Source organism: Parasteatoda tepidariorum, chromosome 7 (genome assembly GCF_043381705.1).
Source record: "Parasteatoda tepidariorum isolate YZ-2023 chromosome 7, CAS_Ptep_4.0, whole genome shotgun sequence".
Classification (NCBI taxonomy): domain Eukaryota; kingdom Metazoa; phylum Arthropoda; class Arachnida; order Araneae; family Theridiidae; genus Parasteatoda; species Parasteatoda tepidariorum.
The window spans coordinates 92,318,122-92,341,140 of NC_092210.1; the positions used below are offsets into that span (position 1 = coordinate 92,318,122).

General features: G+C 32.3%; 1 protein-coding gene across 4 annotated transcripts; it reads right to left on the reverse strand.

The window, feature by feature from the left end:
• Nucleotides 1–1,558: 1,558 nt before the first annotated feature.
• LOC107443913 (syntaxin-1A) lies at nucleotides 1,559–21,905 on the reverse strand. 4 transcript variants are annotated; one of them, XM_071182954.1, is made up of 9 exons: nucleotides 21,761–21,905; nucleotides 13,847–13,946; nucleotides 11,321–11,395; nucleotides 9,911–9,975; nucleotides 7,996–8,104; nucleotides 6,428–6,498; nucleotides 4,972–5,109; nucleotides 3,172–3,282; nucleotides 1,777–2,006 (listed from the first exon to the last, which is right to left on the reverse strand). In XM_071182954.1, exons 1-9 carry the CDS (start codon nucleotides 21,788–21,790, stop codon nucleotides 1,926–1,928), a joined length of 780 nt encoding a protein of 259 aa, XP_071039055.1. In that variant the 5' UTR covers nucleotides 21,791–21,905; the 3' UTR covers nucleotides 1,777–1,925. The 4 variants fall into 4 exon arrangements, with proteins under 4 accessions (XP_042903487.1, XP_071039055.1, XP_015913425.1 ...); XM_016057939.3 differs by lacking the exon at nucleotides 21,761–21,905 and adding an exon at nucleotides 18,238–18,394; XM_043047553.2 differs by lacking the exons at nucleotides 13,847–13,946; nucleotides 21,761–21,905 and adding an exon at nucleotides 18,238–18,531 and having other exon boundaries at nucleotides 1,559–2,006.
• Nucleotides 21,906–23,019: the final 1,114 nt, after the last annotated feature.

The following is a 23,019-nucleotide window of genomic DNA, read 5'->3' on the forward strand; positions in this document are numbered from 1 at the left end:
CCCCAAATGTTAATTTTATTTTTTTGTATTTCATTACAGATCGAGAGCTTTTTAAGGGAATTGAAAAAATTTTGCACACGATTATAAAATTCTGTTATCTAAGGATAATTCCATTCAAAAAATAACTTTTAGTAAATATTTACTAATTTTTAATTGATAACAGTCTGATGTTGATCCATACCATCCAACTGCTACGGAATTTCCGTAGTTTCAGAAATCTTCTTTTCAGACGGTAGCAAAATTAATGTCTTAATATTTAAAAAAAATTTATCTTAGCGTAACTTGTCCACTATTACTTATAAAAGTGCAGGCCATATGGCTAGATTCTTAAGTTCTGATAAAAGTTTTATGAGAAATCCATTTGCTTTAAAAATTTCTACTTTGGTTCGCTACCACTAGAAAGAATTATTTTCAACATCCTCATAAGTTGGAGGGTATGTTGATCATTTACGTCACACTAGTGCTGCACAAAAAGCTATTGGCGACGGTCTGGGAAACATCCCTTGAGGTTTGATCCTTTGTAGAGGGGATGCCCCCCCCCCCGCTTCGGTAGCTCGGTGACCTGCACCCGAAGTCTAGCACTTTATCTTAGAGCAGTTTAACGAGGACCAATACAGCACACCCTCGGTCCCTACGCAGACTGACTCAAGTGGTGACCCACCCGCACACTGACCGCAGCCAGTGATGCTTGAATTCGGCGATCTGCTAGGAACCGTGTCTTAATGATCAGTCCCCTTTGGGACAGTAACAGTCTGAAAACTTTTAAATCGTAAGGCATATAGCTTTTTTTTTTTGTCATTTTAAAGTATTTAATTCCACATGGAAAATACAAATTTGAGCGAAATTGGTTGAATAGTGCATTAGTTCCTGAGAAATCGAGTCTTATAAGTACGACTTTTTTAAAATTTAATTTCTCAGGATTAATCGATTTCACTGAAATTTTGCATTTTGTCATGTTTAAAACTTACAATGTTTTGTAATCCAATTTATATGCGTACAAATAACTTGTTTCATAAATATATTCGCTAATATAAGACATAAATATCTAAAATGACGGTTAGAGATGGAGTACTGAAAGTTTTTAAAAGGGCCCCCGCCAAAAATGTTTGCCCCAGGGCCCCGACGGGTGAAGTTACGGCACTGCATAAACCACAGGTTAAGAAACTCTGGTCTAGTCTTCCTATAATATCAAGATCATCTGCATAAGCAAGAATTTGTGTAGATCTTTAAAAATAGGGCCACGTATTATATTACCTAGGAATAGTGTACCCTACCAAAGGAAATAATTATAGACCCACTAGGGGGTACACAATGTGTATTTTACTATGTATGTATATCTAAGATAAGTGCTCTGAAAAGCTTAAAATGAGGACCTATTAATATCCATTAAAATTAGGAAATCATTTTTCAATGTTATCGTCAAGCCCGATATTTTAATTGGACCACGTATTATATTACCACAAGAAATAATTATAGGGGTTACACTATGTATATTTAAAATAGTGCATTAATTATAAAAAGTAACTAAACTAAAAAATTTTCTTTGTTGACCCTAAAGTAGGAATTTTGTTTACTTTTATTATTGTAGTTACTGTTAAAATCAAATTTTAGTAACACATACTACAAATCAAATCACATTGTGAATTCACGATTAGCACTTTCTATTATCAAATGCTGTTAAATATTACAGGCAAAAAATATGATATATAAACTTATGTACAAACCAAAATAAAAACAATAGCTAAAATTCAAACAAAGATAAAAAAAACTCTCTGGTGCTTATAATACTGATTGTTTAACAATTGTATTTATTCCCTTCAGTTTCATCCAATTTTTTCCAGCGTCTTCCGGAGGACAACTCTTGTTTATGCATCAGTCCAACTACTTTTAGCTGATTAGTTCTTAAGTATCAAATGAGCGTCACTTTACATGCTGCTGAAGACTACTGCTATTATGGTTATTACAGTTATCAATACCAGGACAAGTATGATGGCCAAGATTTTCTTCTGAAAAATTAAGAATAATTTGTCTTCGGAATTGCTTAGAAGATTCAAAGTTGCAATGTCCCTCGCATTCAATTATGAGCCAGTAAATTAGACAAATATCAAAAGTATTACCTAAATTCTAAAAGTTCAAGCCAAAGGCAAATCATAACAATTTTGTATAATTAATTTTTCTAACTGAGAACTTTAAATCAAAAAAACGTTTTTTTTTTATAAATTGAATTATTTTATAAAATGCAAATTCAAATTAAGAGCTAATTTTACAATTGGGGAGGCTATGAGTGAGAAATCGAATGATCGTCTTGAAGGAAAAGAATTGAGTGTAGGTTGGGGTTAATTTTTAATAACTTCTTACACTAGAGCAGTTATATAAGGATAAAGCAGCATTTCATATTCTTTTTTTAAACTACCTTTTAAATATAATTCATTTTAAGTGAAACGTTTCATTAAAGTCTTATTTTATAAATAACTCGCTTATTTTTTACTGTCGCTATGTTCTGGAAAAAAAGATTAAAAAAAAAAAAAAAAGAATCGCTGTAAAAGATTAATTGAAAATATTTTTTTGTCTCGAAATTTGGGCTTAACACATTCACTTCCAGCTGAGTGTAGGTGGTTAAACTTATCATTGAAAAATGGTAATATGTAAACATAAGATCAAAGTTTTTTTGCTTCTACTTTTGTTTTAACAACTTAACAGCTTTTAACAGCTTCAGTTTTTAAATTTTACAATTAAGTTTGCTTTAATGAACAATTGCCACGAGAAAACATATTTTCTGCAAAAATAGTTGATTGATAATATGCATCTAGCAACCTCTTAATAAGCTTTATTGACTGTAGGAAAAAGTTACGTCATCTGGTATCACGTGATTCGGCAACGAACTTGCTAATTTGTATCTAACGGATACTTGCATAATCTCTCTTGTTACTAAGATTATTTGAATGCCATTCTAATTAGTTATGTGACGTATCTAATGGAAATTATAATTTATATAAAGTGCAGTTGTCTAGTTAATCAATCTAATTTATCGTAAGTCTAATGAATCGTTCATTTCATTACGATTAACATCTTAATCTCATAAAGTTATAATATTTTGCCTACAAAATTATAATTTTAAATTAAAAAAAATGATGCTTGCAATAAGAACAGTCTTAAGTAGAATGTTATAACCTTGCAGAGGACTCGGTTCTTCTTGGCTGATTTGGCTATTTCTTTATTTCCATTTTGAACATCTTCAGAGGCTTCCACGATATGTTGTTCAACAGAATCGATGATTTCTCCCTGGAAAAAAAAGCAATCTTGCTCAATTCCTTCGAAATTTTATTCAAAAACTGCAAAATTGGGATCGAAGGCAATTCTAAAATTTGAATTAGACAATTAGAATTAGACAATTTTTTTCTCTCCCTTTAAAGCATCTGCTGTGGTTAAGTGTGGCTCTGTGAATGATTCGATTCCTGGTGGTAATTTGAAAGCTTGTGTGGAATGATAAAAACATGTGACCAAAGAATATTTTACTTAAATCAAACTATATCTTTAGTTACTTTCAGTTTAATTTGGCTAATTAATAAAACCCTGATTAGCATTAAAATGTCAATGCTATAAAATCGGATGGTTTGATTCCAGTTATTTAAGCTTTTTTTAGAAGTGTTTCTTTTTTGTATAGCATATTTTTAAGTTATAGTACATTCTAAAATGCCCCAAAAAATCGTTTGTTTTGGGGACACCTTGTATGATGATATACCGCCAGTATATACTTATAATATCAGCGCTCGTGAAAGGTTTGGGATAGGGTATTAACAAGATTATTAAGAGCGATTTTCGACAAAATTGCAGACAATAACATATTCCTCTGTATTTTATTAAGTACGTATCTGGAAACAATACCGGTACAGTGTAAAACGTACCTTACATGAGCATCTTCATTATCTTAAAATGAGAGCTCAGGGGATGCTCTTTATGACTGATGTTTTTCCCTACATTAATGTTTTTCTAAGGTCAAGTATGTATTTAACCTTCCTCCTAATCAGCAGATATTATCAACGAATAAATTAATCGGATGTAGCAAATATTTCGGATATTCACCAAAGCGTGACATTCTCTTGATTTCGGTCATTCACGATGGCAACTGAAATAAGTTTCAATTTGTTCCTTTTGACTATTAAAAAAACAGAAGAGAACCCGAAAAAAGTTGAACCTGGATACTTCATTTTATTTTATTTTATAACCGTTGTTGAACGGGAAACGACTACTAATGTTTAATTCCGTAGTCTTGTAATTTTGAACCCAATCCAGAAGACTCGAGTATTGGTCTGCCTTCGTGGAGGACTTTTTTGATTGAACTTTGCTTTGCACGGAAATCACTCCCATGGTTAGCGGAACCCATAATCAATCTGAGGATATTTCACTGTACAATCGCTAAGAATCGGTTCACCTCAATGGAAGGCGAGCCATCGCCATATTGGAATGAACAGTGAAAATAACAGTCAATAAAGTGAACTTTCGGTCGTTAGGATAGAAAGGTCGCGAGGAATCGTACTGATTTAGTGGTGACGGCAGCACGGATCCAGTTAATAGTCAACTAAGCTGCGCAGTGGTGCTTAATACGAAAGGTGCCATTGCGTTTGGACTAATAAATGATCGAGAGCCTTCCAATGCTCTTCCTCTCCATGTAACGCAAATGCGGGTCAGCTTCATCCAAAATTTCACCCAATACTTGATCCCCCTTGTCTGCTGGATCGGGTTCAAAATGACAAGGCTACGGAGTTGAACATTAGTAGTCATAAATTGGATCGGCTGCTCAACGACGGTTATAAAAAAGAATTAAATGATCGAATTTCTTGCCTATGATAACCCGTGCTGAGGCCTTCTCTCTTCGAGAAAGGTATTGAGCAGGAAAAAAAAACAGAACGAAGTTAGCGAATGCAACGGAAGAGCAACTAAAAACTCTAGAAATGAAATGTTGTAGCTCACTTGGTTGTTGACTAAGATGGATAGACTAAGCAGCATGTCGTCCAGCTCTCTGAGACTGGTCTCAATCTTCACTATTTCTGTGTATCTCTCCTTCACCTCTACCAGATCTTCTCTCGTGCGCTCCATCTCTATTATGTACTGAAATATCACTCTTTTTAAAAATAAACTGATTAAATAGTTAAAACTGATATAAAATTTTAGATTTTATAATGTGTCGCTAAATGTCTATCAAAAAATGTAATTTTCGACATTAGTTATTAGAGCATATGAAATTGACATGAATTTAAAATAATTTGGAACAAGCAATATAAAATGTCAATTCCTACTCCCCCCCCCCACTCAGATGCACAAGAAATGCATCTTTCGAATATAGTTTGGAAGAAGAGATAAAATCTTTCAAAAATTTCTGCAGAAAAGAAAACCAAAATTTTTTACTTCCGAAAGGAAATTCTTTTTTCATGAACTCGACATCGTTTTGCGACAATGTCGCCACGATTCTGTTACGGAAATAATGACATTATATCATATTTCTTTTTAAAAAATTTATTTTGAATTAAATTTAACTCTACTGAAAATCATGCTAAAGAATATAATTTTTACTTCTATAAAGATAAATATTTAATACCAAAAGTATCAGGTTTACATAACTGATACTCAACTGATAGGCCTGAATTATGTACAAATCAATTTAAATTATGCCCTTCTAATATTCAAGTATCAGATTCTTCCTCGGATTTTCTATTATTCTTTTTCCCCCACTTTTCCAATTTTTTAAACCATGCGTCGAAAAATAACCGCACTGTCGAAAATCCTTTCTTTTTTAAAATCTTGATTCAATTTCTGTTGGATTAGCAGAATGCCACCAATAATCGTCCCGCAGTGGACTGATCGTTAAGACACGGTTCCCAGCAGATCACCGAAGTCAAGCATCACTGGCTGCGGTCAGTGTGCGGGTGGGTGACCACTTGGATCAGTCTGCGTAGGGAGCGAGGGTGTGCGGCATGGGTCCTCGTTAAATTGTTCTACCGTAAAGTGCTCGACTTCGCATGCAGGTCGTCGGGCTACCGTCACGGGGTGCCATCCCCTCTGCAGAAGATCAAAATTGTGATGGCATGTCTTCGGATCATCCTCAGGGATGTTTCCCAGACCGTCGCCAATAGCCCATTGTGCAGCTCTAGTGCGACGCAAATAAACTACTACAGCAACAACCACCAATCATCGAATAACGTTTTTATCTTCTATACAATTAATACCTGTTAAACATAATATACACCGCAGTAAAATAGCCATTTAAGAACCATTCTCACTGCATGCCATTCACGCTGTTCCGAGGAAGAATCTGATTGGTGAATCCCCCAGGAAAAGCTCACCAATCGAATTCTGTCTCTAGAACGATGCGCTGATCACATACAGTGTGAACGGTCCCAAGAATGATAGAATTGTCACATATACTCACATCTTGAGTAAATACTGCCCGATTTTCATCTAACATAGTTTCTAATTGCTCATCATCAACGTTTTCACCAGCTGTTCACGGGAATGGAAGAAAAATATTTTTTAGTCTAGGTGGTAATCAAAAAAAAAAATGGCTAAGGGTGCTGTGACCTAAATTTGAAGATGGCTGACCTCGCACTGACCACAGGGCTGACGTAAAGTTTTTTCAGTAATAGGCGGATTCATCAGTTCCTCTACGAAAGTAGTTTGTTCCTGTGTTTTACATTGTTCAAAGTTATAATATTATGAACATTGATAGTCATGATAAAATAAAGTAAAATAAAATGACTGAAACGAGCCAGCCTGAAGTTTTGCTTGATGAGAAGGAATATATGAGCTGGCTCAAAAAAAATGCCGACTCGTTACTTCTTCAAATTTTTCTTGCAAGGCCTTATATTGTTTCTGATAAGCATATTTTTAAAAATGTCAATAATCTTGAAGAGATGTCTAAATGAAGTTATATATACTGTTTTCAAGGAGAGAAAAAAAATTGCATTAAATGTTTATTTATTTGATTTTTAATTGATGCTTTAAAATGCTGTTAGCACTCTGCTATCTGGAGGATTTAAATAGGAAAAAAAAAAACACTGTTTAATGGAAAACGTATTAATTTCCTCTTAAACTTCCTTTGTAAAAACATGTGTTTTTGGACGGAACATAGCTGAGAAATATAACTGAGCACAAAATAGAATTTGAGCTGGATTGCAGCTCCTTAATACGTTTCAGTTACTTTCGGACCATTTAGCCATAACTCGGGAAATTTTAAAGGGAATGGAAATTTTTTTGCACACAAAAATTTGTTTTATTCAAAGATAAATCCATGTAAAAAGTGATCCATATTCTTATGTAAGAATATGCATAAATTAAAATTCGATGGTGCACATCATTTAAATTATGTAAGTTTAAATGATAAAATACAACATTCGGGCGATATTGGGGGAATATTCCTTAAGTAATACAACCTTTTGTACAGAAAGTGAAATAAGGGGCTAAACAATTCTCCTGCTCAAATATTTTCCAGATACTCTTTCATATTTCGAATTCTTAATTCGAGATTGAAAAAAAGAAAATAAGTTATAGTGTTTGTAATTTAATAGTTATCGCACTTTAATTAAAACTAAACTCAGTGGCGCGACAGCCCATAGAGGGCCAAGGCCTACTGTGCCCATCTCAGTTTTCTTGACCATGGGCTCTGGGGTGCAGGAGCAGATGTTCCGGTCAGGTGGTCAGCCGAACGCGGAACCCCCAGTGGTTAGTTCCCAAGCATGCTTGGTACTCATTTATCGACCCACTGAAGGGATGGGATGAAAGGCTGAGTCAACCTTGCCCGGCCCGAGGATCGAACCAGGGACCTGTGGCACGACAGCGCGAAGCGCTACCGCTCAGCCACCGGGCGTCATCGCACTTTAATTAGCCTATTTAAAAAACCATTCTGAAAATCCGATCATTAGAATAAAAGTTATTTAAGGCGATATCTTTTGCGTACTGTAATGGTCAGGTCAGCCAAAAAGAGTACAAATAATGTCATACTTATTTCTAATTGTTTCTTCAAAAGTTTTTTTCTCTTTTCTCTGTAAGTTGTCTGAGCTAATGAATATTCTCCTAAAATATCCATGAATTTTTGACTCAAACAGCTGATCTGTTAAAGGAAAATAAATTATCAGATTGCAAAGAAATGAAACCAAGTTTATGCATTTTTGGGTCTAATTTAAAATCTTTTCAAAATTAAAAATGATCAATTGGGTAATTGCAATTCGACAAGAAGAAGATCAAACATACCCACACATGTGACCTATGAGGTCAGCGCCAGCTGATCGTCAATACAAAAAATGGCGCGTCAAAGTTTAGACAAGTTTTTTCACGTGAGTTAGAATGTTAATTAACGTGAAATTAATTAAAGTCGACGCTCTAATTTGTTGAAATATAATTCCTTCTCAGATTTATTATTTGTTTATGTATTTTATTGTAACACGTGATATGTCTTTGTTTTGTGGCAACTTCGGTGCATAATTAGTTTGTTTATGTTCTACATGGCTTCGTCTTTGTGTTAAGTAAGAAATATAGAGTGAAAGAATTGAAATCGTCGTGTCATCTGAGAGAATTGACGGGGTAAGTAAACTCGAAATAGAATGGAAAGAACAGTTGCTAACGTAAACAAAGCCTCGTTTTAACAACCAATCCGGATAGAGATACCCACACTACGTCACTTGCGAGTATCCCATAACTGATGATAAGAGAATATTTTTTTAAAATTTTTATTATAATTATTATTTGCATTTTTTTCCTTCTTCCTATATAGCATTTTTTAAATTCATTTTTTAATCATCTTTTAGATTTTTTCCCCTTTTTTAATAAACAACTTTGGTTGAAATATTTTTTGATTTTAATGAAATATTGCTCTCATAATTAAATTTTTTTCCTCATAAATTATTTTAAATTTTGCATTGGATCATGTAATTTAGAAATGTAATCCATAACAATACGAGTAAAAGAATCGACTTTTGAATGAAAAACGTTCTTTCGATTTAAAAAAACATTTATTTATACAATGGGATGGGTCAATATTTGTTCTGATCGTCTTTGAAATTAGAGGATTCTATCGTTACGACATTTTACTGACATTTGATTTTAAAAAAAATTAAATATTTTTTGTGAAGAAACTCTTGATGATGAGGAAGAAAATGAGGATTTGTTACAGTTTGGGGACATCACATTTATGCATGAGTTGAAAATTACTGTTTAAAATGATTGCTGTAACTGTGATGAAACGAAACAGAGCGCGGTGACCTCAAAACGTAATTTTTCTGCAATCATGGTAACTTACATAAAGAAAAGCAATGAAAAATCTGCTCAAACCATATACAGTCGGACCTTTATTTAACGAAGTATAATAAAGGTCCGATAATAAGTTCGTTATATGGAAAATTCGTTAAGTAGAAAATGACCTTTTGAAATACTTAAGCAACACAAAGCAGGAACACTAGACGTAATTAAAATAGCAATGGATACACATTTATCTTGTAAACTATTATTTATTTTATAAATCATAAAAGAAATCTGCATGGAAAGCAAGAAGAGCCAGTGTTACGCATATTGCATTTACTACAAAAGAAATTTTAAACAAACATGTTTTCTTAAGTTTAATGGATAAAATCCGTTCATTTTGTCTGCATAATTACGTTTGAAATGCGAACAAGAAGGGAAACCCCCATAAAATGAAATATTTTGGAAAATAGGGATCTCAGAGGAGAAAAGTTCGTTAAATGGAGAATTTGGAAGTTATTTTACAAAAAGTAATTTCCAAAATGTTCCTCTAAAATACGCAAAATAGAGAAATTCGCAAAATGGAAGTTCGTTAAATAGAGGTTCGACTGCATTTTAAACAATAGACATAGTAAAATAAAAATGTTTTCCTTATTCACAAAGAATAAAACTGCATCTTTACCTGTACATTTTCCATTCGAATGCTGCATTTCTTAGCAAATTCTTTGGGACGATTCTGTTTTGCAGCTGAAAACATAAAAAAACATTCAAAAACCGTGAGACAATTTTTAAAAATAATTTAGAGAACAGTTAAATGTAAAAAATTAAGCAATGTGAAATTTTTTTTGAATAAATACAAATTAAGTCGCGATAAAGCAATGCTTTTTTATTTTATTTTATAACCGTCGTTGAACAGCCGACCCAATATTTGGGTTTACGACTACTTATGTTCAATTCTATAGCCTAGTAATTTTGAACCCAATCCAGAAGACAAGGAAACTCCTGGATCGGGAGAAATTTGCTTTCATGGAGGACTTTTTGATGGAACTAACCCGTATTTGCGTTACATGGAGAGGAAAACCACGAGAACCTCCAATGGTGAGACTGGCGACAAGGAGACTCTAGCCCATGATCCGTCTACCACTGAGGATATTTCACGTTAGCACTGTGGTCGGTGCAAGCCGGATGTGAATTCGAATCGAGCAGCCATCGCTGGATTCGAACCCGGTTCACCTCATTGGAAAGCGAACGTCTATCCCTGAGCCATCTTGGCACAAGGCACGATCATTAGAGCAAAAGCTACTTAGGGTGGTATTTTTTTTTTCGCAATGTACACATATAAACAGGTCTCGAGAACACAAAAGTAGTAAACCGCGCAGCAAATAAAATAAAGTGTAGTAAATATTCCCACATTTGAAGTTTTTTTTTTCAAATTTAAAATTTTATTGAATATATTCATGCATAAGAACAGCCTGCTAATGTTTAACTCCTTCGTCTTGTAATTTTGAACTCAATTCAGAAGACAAGGAAACTCCTGGATCAAGTATTGGGGCCTTCGTGGGGGATGGAATTAACCCGCATTACATGGAGAGGAAGACCCACGGTTAGACTGACGGCAAGGGGATTCTAATCCATACTACCACAGAAGATACTGGCTTTTATCTGAAACACCCCCTTTTTTTTTTGTTGAAAATTTCCCTTTCTTTTTAATTTTATCATAAGTTATATAAATTATACTAAAATTTAAAAAATATTTTCGTGTCTCTAATATGCAGAGTTTCGAATTTAATTTTTTGAAATTAAAACTTTGTATAGAGCTTGAATAATTGATTTTAAAAACTAGAACACAAACGCTTTTAGGGAAAATGTGTCTATTTGACGTTTTGCGACATTTTTTGAAAATGCATAGAGAGGGCTAAAAATAGACTGGACAACATTCACTACTGTTGCACAGAAGTTATTAAAGTTCGAAAAACAGCCTTCATGCGGAAAGACGTTCCTTGACCAACATATAAGAATGGTTTAACAAAAATTTCAATTAAAGTTATTTTTTCAACTGCGAACGTTGTCAAAGATTTAAATAAAACTTTACCTCTAATAAGTTTCCACGCTTTCGCTGATAGACCACGCATTTGTGTCATGAGTTGATCTAGTTCATGATGATCATCTGTAAAGGAAGATCAAATTAAGATAATCTTGATTTTGTAATCCCAATAGATTGATAGGGGTCGATAGGATTATCTCCACAATTTTTTTGAAATTTTTAGGATGCTCGTTATGGAAGACGAGTATTTTTTTTTCTTCCGAATTTTTTTTTCTCGAAGTTTGGTAGGTCAAAACTGCAGATAATGGGGAGCTTTGAGAAAAAACGATTAACAAAGACCCTTTTTTCCCCCCAACGGGTGACACTGGTGACTATTTTTTGTTCCACACTAATTATTAAATACTTTTTCTTTGCTTTATCTTTTGAAAATCCTCAAATAAAGGTTAGACTTTGTCTACAAGTGAAACACTTCTGTGACTGAAAAATATGTGGTATATCTATTTGGGTGACCAAGGTCATTAGCTGCCTCCACCAAAACTAAATAAGCATGAAATTTGCTAGAAAAGAACATGTGTTTTAAGTACTACTCATTGTTATGCATTCGCAGAAATAAATGCCTAGATGTGCTATTTAAAGAGTCCAAGAAAATATACTTTTTTCCAAGAATTTTAAATGATACAAAGTTTCACTAAAAGCATTTTTGTCTCATGGTATTAGAATCACTCATTTCACGAAAAGAAAGTTTTTCTCAAAATGTTGATGTTTTCCCCCCCCCCCCCAAATCTTGCAGGAAAAAAAAACAGGTATCTAATAGGTTTAGACAAAGAACAAAACTTGGAAATTTCAACAACATCAAAAATGTCAAGTATCGAACCCAGTCTCTCTTAAGAAAACTGGCTCTTCATTGGGAAAGTGAAAAGGAAAAAATCGTAATAAAATAGTTAGGTTATAGAACCTGACGGAAAATATAATAAACAATAGCAGAATAAAGAATAATGGAATAAAGAATAGCAGAATAAAGAATAATAAAATAGAGAATAATTACCAAAGCGATTGTTGAACATTCTTTTGGTCGTTCACGGAAATCATGTATATAGAATTGAGCAAAAATAGTTTTAAGAAAGTTGTAAAATAAAATATAACATTTTAGTAAAAAAAATGTATAAAAGATAATCGTCTTAATTGAAACAACAACAAAAAAAAAAATTATTAATTCACTAATATTTTAGAAATGTTTTTTTTTTTTGGCAAAATAAAATTATTGATGTTTGGTTGATATTCAAAAACGCTTTGTTCTTGAAATTTCTTGAATGTTCTTTAAAGTTATTAAAAAATAAATATTGAAAGTTCTTGAAATGTGTTCTATTAAGTACAGTCCCTGGCCATGTCTCTAAGATTCTATGTAAAAGTATAACAGCTTTATTGTTTTTACTCTAATGTTTACGCTCCTGTATCAATGGGTAAATGTAATACGTTATAAATAAATACAGATGGGGAGTACATAAAGAACCCATGACATGCGTGCAATTATTACAGTGCGTCTAATAATTGGATCTAAATTATTACAATGTGATTTAATACATATTCTATATATATCGTCTAATTCAGGGGTTTCCAACTGCTCTTTTTGTGGCCCGCGAAATATATTAGTTGTAATTGTTTTGCGGACAATTTTCCTAAAAATTCTATATGGGTTTAAAATACTTTTCTCGTTAATAGAAACCTAATTTCTTCCTTTCTGTGAAATTTAACATACCAACGGTGGAATAAAATTCAGTTATCGGGTTTTTCATCCAAGGAAATACTTATTCAAGTATAAAAATAATCGTGCATGTTGCTCTTTTTTATTTCATTTTTTTTTGCATTTTGTGAATAAAATTCAGCATGTGTGTATCAGAAATTTTCTCAAAGAAATTCTCCGATTTAACTTTTCGAAACTACTCATTTTGGACGAAAATATTCACACACACATTTGTAAATTTTAAATGTAAATATCTATTGTCAGCAGACAAACCTCAATTTTCTCATTAAACATTTCGTGTGGCACTATGTAAGTTTTAATACCAACCTTTTTAAAGTTTTATATCTTAACAATTAGATATCTGTGGCACATTAATTGTTTAATGCATTAAAGTTATCGTAGCCCGAATTTTTATTATTTATTTAATATTTTTAAAAATATTAGTAACAATTAAGTATTTTCAAAAATCTACTTCTTATTTTAATTTGTTATTCAATACTTGTACAACTTGGTAAAAATCTGACAGTAATATTTAATGTTCCTTTAAACCTAAAAGATTGAATTTTGATAAAGTTACGGCCCGCCATTTGATTTGTGTTTTTAATTGTGGCCCTCATGTAAGTTGGAAACAACCCCTGGTCTAATTCATCTCTCATTTAACCAATTGATGGAGGCGCGTAAACAGTCGGGAAAAAACAATAAAGCTGTCACTTGTTTTTTAATATACGTCTGATAATTTCGTGTCAGGGACTGGGGAAAAGATAACGCAATAGATATTCGAACAATTTAATTATCTCCCGAAAAGAGTATTTAAAAATAGTTTAATTAAGAACCTTCGTCTTGGAAGGGAGAGGAGAGAATCCGATTGTACTTTCTTCTTATTTGTTCGATACATTTCTCCATTTCTTCAAGAGCCTCTTCTGTCTGACGGAACTGTAAAATACAATATTTCAATCAGTGGTACTACATTTTCTTTGGAGACTTTCTTAAAATAGCGACTACAGGCCAAGATTCTTATGTAAAATCTTAATTACAATACGACTGTTTACACGTTCGTGCGTTAAATGAGACTATAATGTAAATTTGACGATTAAATAAATTAGACGATACATTATATAGAATATTTATTATATCAACCATTATATTAGTATATTATAATATTTAATTCGACCAAGCCCTGTAGTGTTTTAATAATTGCATGATTTGCACGAGGCAATATCTTTTAAACATACATGCAATGGGTTTTTATTCTTCCTATGTGCGTTTTTTTTTCATTACAATGTTAATCAATTGATTCCCGAATGTAAACAAGGTACGTAAAAACAATAAAGCACCAGATAATTATAATTTTACATAGAATCTTAGAGTGCGTCTTGTAATATGGCCAGTGATTTCACCACTTTTAGAAGACTTAAGTGGAGAATTTCATTTTCATCAATGTTCAAAACGATTTTGAATAAAAAATTGGCTTGGTTACGTATGAGGAGAAATTAAGAAGTTTCATGTGTACATGAAATAGTTTTTTTTTTTTTATTCCAAAGCACTTTTTACGAATTTTTTTTTCGAACTCTGAAGCTTATCTCGACAGTGATTTGAGAAATGCTGGGAAATTATCATTCAATATTTATGATTTTAGTAGTAAATGCTTTTTTTTATGTCCCCCATGAAATAAAATACAGTGCGAAAAATAAAAAACGGACCACCCTGAATAACTTTTGATCGGATATTCACTTTCTAAAACTCAATCTTAATGATTGAACAACGACAGACGATATTTTTAAGTTGCAGATGATATTTAAATGCAGACGATATTTTAAGTTACGACATCAGATACAAAAACGTACTTTATAGTTCCTGTGAAATCGAATTTTAAAAATGTCAGATTTCTCAGGAACGATTCGACCGCACTGATTTTTTCGAGCATCAGACATAGATCTTATTGACGCTCGACCACTGAGGCATTCTCATCTCGTTGACAGGCCAGTGGAGGATTTGCACCAATCAGATTCGGACACTTTTTTGAATTTTGTCTAGCGCTAAAAGTAGTTGTCAGGAATCACTACTAACTTCTTTGTATCTCTCTGCATCTTTTCAAAAGTAGAGCACTACAAACTACGGAAAATGTAGGACTAAAGTGGGACTACTTCCGGCCACTGATTTCAATTATACCAAGAGCCGTGATGGCTAGAGTGTTGCAATGAGGTAAACCGGGTTCCAGCTATGGCTGGTTGATACCGCACCCTGCTTACACCGACCACAGTGCTGACGTGAAATATCGTTAGTGGTTCATGGGTCCCCTTACCGTCAGGTTAACCGTGGAAGTTCTCGTGGTCTTCCTCTCCATGTAACGCAATTACTGGTTAGCTCCATCAAAAACTCCTCCACGAAGGAGAAATTTCTCTCAATACTTGATCCTGGAGTTCCCTTGTCTTCTGGATTGGGTTCAAAATTACAAGGCTATGTCGTTGAATATTAGTTGTTGTAAATACACAAGTGGCCGACCTTTGTGCTAAAATACAAACTAAGGTAAACAACGTTTAGGAGCAGAAAAATATTTATGCAGACAGCTGTTTCGGATGCTCAAAGGGCAACCCTCATCAGTGCAACAGGTTGCACTGATGAAGGTTTTTCTAAGAAAGAAAAAAAAACAAAAAAAACATTTTGGCATATGTTTATCTCAGTCAAAAACAGCCGTTAATAAATGAAAATTAGAAAACAATTCTGAATATAAACAAATGTTTTGGAAACGGTATAAAATTCAAATTAAAATCCTGCGTAGTATTAAAAAAAAAGTTAATTTAGAGGGAGGGGGCAGGTTTAGTGAACCCCCAAGACTTGAACCTAAGACCTTTAGAAAAATGGCCATTTTAGAGTCAAAAAGTCTCAACTAAAAAAAAAAAAAAATGAAGTTTAAAAATAATAATTTAAAAAATGTTAGCAAGGCCTATATAAATTTTTAAAATATTACTTCGTTCCTCAATGGGGAATTTCAAAACTACGAATCTTGAATAGAACACTAAAAATATTTTATTTAAAAATAAGTAAAAACATCGAATCATATTATTCATATGAATGTGCATAAGCATAGAAACTAAAACATTTTTATTTATTTTAGTAATTAATTGAACTATATAAAACATCGAAGTAAGCGTATCAAATAGTGATAATAAAATAAATATTAATAACTAGTGTTGTAGTGTTTAAAAGATTTTTACTGGAAGGGTGGAATCGAAAATTATAGTTTGTCTAAAGTAAAAGCTCCCCTAGTCTGGATCCGTGGCGGTGACTCTGGTAACGAGGTACAAATATTTCAAGTGTTTAGGACAAGCTTTGGCGCGATTCTGCGAGAGACTTCCGTGTTAACCCACAAGTGAAGAGAACTCTGGAAAACGATTCTTTGTTTTACTTCTTAAACCATAATTTACATTATATAATTCTTAAATATATATTTGCAATATTACACATTTTTGCATTATTATGAACATTTCATAAGACAATTTAATAAATATTTAAAAATATTATTACATATATATAATGTATAAAATATATAAAGAGTCATTGCGTACCTCTTTATTCCTAGATATAAGAGAATAAAATATCGTAATCGCAAATTTTAAAAATAGTCCAGATAGATGGCTAATTCTACAACCACAATTTTCTTAAACCAGCATAATTTGCTATCAAATTTAGCTAGTTTTCAGATAATGATTAAAGTTAATATTAGAAAAGTTTAAGTAAAAATCCTAACCCGTTGTGATACAGACGCTGCTGGATGGTTCGACCTCAAAACTATTTTTTCTTTTTATCCTTTTATTTATTTTAACTTTTTTTTAAAAGTTTCAACAAAAAAATAATAATATTTTTTAAAAGTCAATTCCTTCATGGGTCATCAAAGAAAAATTTTGTTTTAGTTACTTTTTATTAAATAATTAAAAATTTTTCTCCCATGTAAAATTAAATTAAATTAATTAAATTTAATTAATGAATTAATATTTAAAAAAACTGCATTAACATCAAATGTCATCCACTACAGATTTCAAAAATCTGAACTTGAGTACAATGAGTAAAAAGTATTTTATGAAAGATTGAACATATGAACAAGATAATAGTATGAACTAATAGTAGGAATTGAAAAAATAAATCAAAATAAGAGGGAAAAATTGGGATATTTGTCATTTTTAACTATTTAAAAAATCATAAACGAGTAAAATGTTTATGTTGAAGCATTTCTTAAATATCCTACTAAAATCATGAAATATTTAAAGAAAGAAATAATTTTTAAAAATATTTTTCATAACAATTTGTTTTTTAACAAAAATAATAATTAAATCCTCATGGGGATATTTTCAACGAAAAAAGTAGTGATCGGGAAAAAATTGGCAAAAAAAGTTTTAATCGCAATTTACTATATATATATATACTTTCTTCTTATTTGTTCGNATTCACCCGTAGCTCCGTAGTTTACCTCCAATTTCCGTAGCAACTACGGAAATTTCGTAGCAGTTGGAGGGTATATATATATATACATACACACGCACACAGTCAGGCCTCTATTTAACAAAGTCGCTAAATCCTAATAAGTTCGTTATATGGAAAATTCGTTTAGTAGCAAATCGCCTTTTTAAATACTTAAACACCAAACAGGCTTTAAATTCATAAACACTAGACGTAATTAAAATAGCAATTGATACACTTTTATCTTGTAATTTAGTATCTACTATTTATTCATAAAAGAAATCTGCATGGAAAGCAAGAATAGAGCAAAACTCGTTATCCAGTAATATACTATCATGCCGCATATATTGCATTTATTATAAAAGTAATAATAAACATACATTATCACATGCTTTCTTAAGTTTAATTGCTATTGATAAAATTTTCGTTCCGAGTTTTTCGTTTGAAATACAAACAAAAAGGGAAAGGGTTTTTACTGCTTTCTCTAAAAGTTAAGTGGCTTCGAAAATTAATTTAGGGTCATTTCACCCATAAAATGCTTTAACAAGTTTGAATTGTTCTGAAATATTTTTAGAAATAGGGAAAGTAGATATCAAAGAAAAGCTCGTTCAATAGAAAATTCCCTTCGCTATTTGAAAGTTATATTACGATGAAATTTTCCAAAATGTTCTTGGTTCCTTGAAAAAAATCTCAAAATAGAGAAATTCGCAAAATGGAAATTCGTTAAATAGAGGTCCGACTATATATATCCTTGTAAAGATAGTCTTACCAGAGCTAAGCTTGCTTCCTCCATGTCTGAAATTTTCTGTTGTTGTTAAAACGGAAAACTCACGAACAAAGAGTGGTGACTCTTAATTTTATTGGAGTCACAAATTGGAATTAAGGCTATGGTCATGCACAAAAGTACCTGGCAGATTGAAAACAAGGATTATTATTTTTTTTATCGTTAAAGAATCTTTTCTTGTTTCATATTTTCGAATATGAGAGGAATGAAATATCCTTTTTTTTTTTAAAGAACATTCATTAATGCATTGTATTTCAATGTTTAAAATGATGTTTAGTCAGTTTTGCGTTGCGTTTTATTCGCTTTAATATGTTCCGAGAAAAACTCTTTTCTAGATAACTGGCTGGCTTAAATATGACTGGTAGCGACATCTATTGGTATTATCAAAGACTAGGAGTGAAAGTTTCTTAATAGAAATTTGATCATTTCTTTTTAAATAAATTGTTCTACCGAAAGTAAGAATTTCTTGATCTGATTGCAAAGAGAAAAAAAAAAAGAGAAGAAAACGATACTATTAAATATTCTGCAAAAACTTTTTTTAAATTTATAAAAAACTTTTTTTTAGTTAAATCATTGTTTTCTGAAAATGAAAGAGGAAGAAACGAAAATTCCTGAAACCAAGAAATGTTATATAGGAATGGATGCTAACGAAACTGTCACACGTTCAATTTCCGTGTGATTCTGAATTATTTTTCATTTATGAACATAAGTATGCATATAATATAATATAATATAATATAATATAATATAATATAATATAATGTAGTGTAGTGTAATGTAATGTAATGTAATATAATATAATATAATANGGGTGCGGGAACAGTTTAGCGTGGGTACTAGTTCTTATGCGAAATATGTTGCAACAAACGAAAATTTCAAAATTTTTTATTTAAAAACAAAGCTAGCCATGAAAATTTACAATTGCGTATTTTTCTATTGGCTATTTTCATCAAAATTAACAGTTAATAATGTGTGGTGTCAACAGCCAGTTGTGATTTTTAACGTTTGCGCAATTTTTTTTACAGCAAAAAAATACATTCATTTTTTTATGAGGGCTACGAAACATTTAGAGAGGGTATGCAAAAGTTTGGGAAACACTGGTATATACGATGGTTGCGTAGAAAAAAAAGAGTAAAATGTGTATCACTTGAAAGAATCACTTGTTTTAAAAAACTATCCCACAAAGACTTATTTGCCAGAGATAACTCGGTATGGTAAACTAATGGTTAATAAAACGTTTTTTACACATAAAAAAAAATAAATTTTTAACTTAAAACTTTTTAATTCTGTTCCTTGAGAATTTTTATGAATGAAATAAAAAAGAAGGTAAGAAAAGCGGTTGAACATGATATAGAAATATTTATTCATGCTGAAACAATTCTTGACAGAAATGCCATTTTGTTCTCGGAAATATGTCTCTTTATATTCAACTCCTTTCACTGACCCATCAAATAACTAAAAGTAGTTGCCGTTAATTATTTAAAAAGTGCATCATAAGTAGTTTCACTATTTCTTTTGGAAGTATGTCATGGAAGTCACCAAAGAAATTATTTTTTATCACTTTATTTAACCTCGATTATGTTATGTCTGCATCAAACTTGTGGTCCCTAATTCTGAAGACTTTATTCTCCTTTTGAGGGATCTGAAGAAACTCATTAATTGCAGTATATTTTGTAGCGACCGATTATTGAATTCCACCAGTGAATGAATTCCACCAGTGAAATACATCTAGTTAATACATTTGCCCCCTTCATCAATGTTTTTCTCTAATGTCAAGTATGCATTTAACCGATATGTTCTTGTCATTTTGAACTCAATTCAGAAGACAAGGGAACTTCTGGTATTTGCCTTAGTGGAGGACTTTTTGATGGAACTAGCCAGCATTTGCGTTAAATGGAGGGGAAAATCTCACGACAAGGGGACTCCACTGAGGATATTTTGCGTCAGCACTGTGGTCGGTTGGGAGCGGCATTCGCGTCGACCAGCCATCGTTGGGATTCGAACTCCGCTTCACCTCATAGGAAGGCCCCTGAATCACTAAGGCTCTTTTATAACTATTTTTAAAAAAATATTGCTATTTTAAAAAAGTGTAATAATTTCATTTGTGTTCCTAAAACATAAGTACATAAAAGTGAGAACATAAAATTGATAAATATAAATAATAAGTATGCTGAATAGTGAAAATGCTTGGGAGGTCCCCGTGACCTTCCACCCCAGCCCCTATGATAAAAGGATTCAGGCAATTCAGCATTTTGACGCATATATTTTTTTTTCTTTTCTTTTTTTTATCTGCGAGGTTTATGCGTCTTGCATAAACTGCAGGAGAATTTATTATTTTCTCGCAACGATGGTTCCCGTGGTAATTATAACAGAAATTCAACTTATTCAGCTACACTGAAATAAAGGATCATCGCATAAAAAATACTAGAACTTGAATACTCGAATTCCTGAGGTAATTATTTTGATTAATAAATTTAGAACCAACCTGCATTAATATCAAGAGACTTTTCTGTAAAACTCTCTTTTCCCAAAATTTCTCATGTATTTAAACTATTGTGTTACAGAGGGAAGAGAAACACGAAAAACCCAAATGGCTAGAATGAAAAATAGTTTTAAGTCTAGCAACTTTTTTTTTTAAAAAATAAGCTATTCTGGGGATTATTACCAAGCAACATATCAAAATAGAATTTGTCAATCGCAATGTAGTCCTCATAGCCGTGGTGGCTTAGAGGATAGAGCTTTCGCCTTAGAATCAGGTGAACCGGGTTCGAATCCCAGCAATGGCTGGTCGATTCGAATTCCGCACCCGGCTCGCACTGACGTGAAATATCCTCAGTGGCTGACGGATAATAGGTTAGACTCCCTTGCCGTCAAGCTAACTGTGGAAAGTTATCGTCCTCTCCCTGTTACGCAAATGTGGGTAAGTTGCCTCAAAAAGTCTTCCCACCCAATACTTGATCCTTTGTCTTCTGAATTGGTTTTAAAATGACAACGCAACGGTGTTGAACATTAGTTGCCGCAAGTCCAAAATTGGGTCGGCTGTTCAACGGCTGTTATAAAATAAAATGAAATGGAAAATCATTGAAATTATCTCATTCTTGCGAAATGTCGAAAGCGAGATTCATTTCCTAATTAAAGTAATAAACTTTTGCCTACATAATTTTTTTTAAGGTTCAGTGCCACTGCCCGGTATGCCCTACATACATTTTTTTAAGTTTCAGTGCCACTGCCCGGTATGCCCTACATACATTTTTTAAGTTTCAGTGCCACTACCTGGTATGCCCTACAGATATATATATATATAGGCATATATTTTTTATAATAAGTAGCTTATTACACGTAAATGCCAAATGTATAAAAAATCACAGTTTTAAATTTTTTGTCGTTTGCGTATATTGTAGAAATGTTAACTTATATATTTAGCAGTGAGTGGATCTCAAAATTAGGGTAGAGCTAAAGAAGGTTTATAAAGTGTGCAAAATCTTTTGGCGGAGTAATGAACACTTACTCGAATCTGCTTCTGTAGAAAGGTAGCCATATATTCAACTTTTTCCACTTCCTTTTCTTAAGAATAACACATTCCCTCTATATAGAAAAACACCCATTTATAAATGAGCTATTGTAGATGACATTGTAATAAGATAATAAAACATGGATGTAAATGGAACGTTTTATATCTTTTCGAATAAATTAATTTTTGTTTTAGGAATGACAACAGTCGTTTTTCCCTATGCGTTTCTGTTTGTTTTGATAAACGAACTGAGAGTCATTAAATCTCCACTATTTTAATATAATTTTTTTTGCTATGCTGATATAATTTGTAGGTAAAACCAAAACAAATGTTATTATGTCATGAGTTGGGAAAAAATGGCTGCTCCATTTTAAAAAGAGAAACAACTCAAAATAATTTTTTTAATAAAATGCTTAGGAATGTCTGAACAGAGTTCCTGGGTACTAGATTATTTTTGTAGTTAAATACATTTTATTACACTACAGCTTTAAAAATGTGGCTATAACTACTTTTGTTGTGACTACTTTAAAGGACCGAACTTTGTTTACGTTCAAAATCGTTTTGAATAAAAAATATTGGCTTATATTTACCCCCAATAATCCCGAGAAAAGTCGGAGAATTTGTTTGTCTGTTTTGTTTTAAGCGACCTAAATACTAATAATAATTTGCTGTGGTTAGAAGTTTGCAAAGTTTCGTTTGGAAGTTTTGGTGTTGGATTGTGGGACAGCGCGTGTTTTATGCGATTGTATGTGTTTCCCAAAGTGTGGTACCCCCAGGGGTGCGGGAACAGTTTAGCGTGGGTACTAGTTCTTATGCGAAATATGTTGCAACAAACGAAAATTTCAAAATTTTTTATTTAAAAACAAAGCTAGCCATGAAAATTTACAATTGCGTATTTTTCTATTGGCTATTTTCATCAAAATTAACAGTTAATAATGTGTGGTGTCAACAGCCAGTTGTGATTTTTAACGTTTGCGCAATTTTTTTTACAGCAAAAAAATACATTCATTTTTTTATGAGGGCTACGAAACATTTAGAGAGGGTATGCAAAAGTTTGGGAAACACTGGTATATACGATGGTTGCGTAGAAAAAAAAGAGTAAAATGTGTATCACTTGAAAGAATCACTTGTTTTAAAAAACTATCCCACAAAGACTTATTTGCCAGAGATAACTCGGTATGGTAAACTAATGGTTAATAAAACGTTTTTTACACATAAAAAAAAATAAATTTTTAACTTAAAACTTTTTAATTCTG

What these genes read in the sequence shown, in the direction of transcription:
- LOC107443913 (XM_071182954.1), bottom strand. Translation starts at nt 21,790, where the DNA reads ATGGCTACCTTTCTACAGAAGCAGATTCGA. An exon ending in GGGCAGTATTTACTCAAGAT is followed by an intron (nt 5,110 to 6,427) that starts GTGAGTATATGT and finishes GTGATATTTCAG; the next exon opens with TACATAATAGAGATGGAGCG. An exon ending in AGAACCGAGTCCTCTGCAAG is followed by an intron (nt 2,007 to 3,171) that starts GTTATAACATTC and finishes TTAATTTTTCAG; the next exon opens with AAGAAAATCTTGGCCATCAT.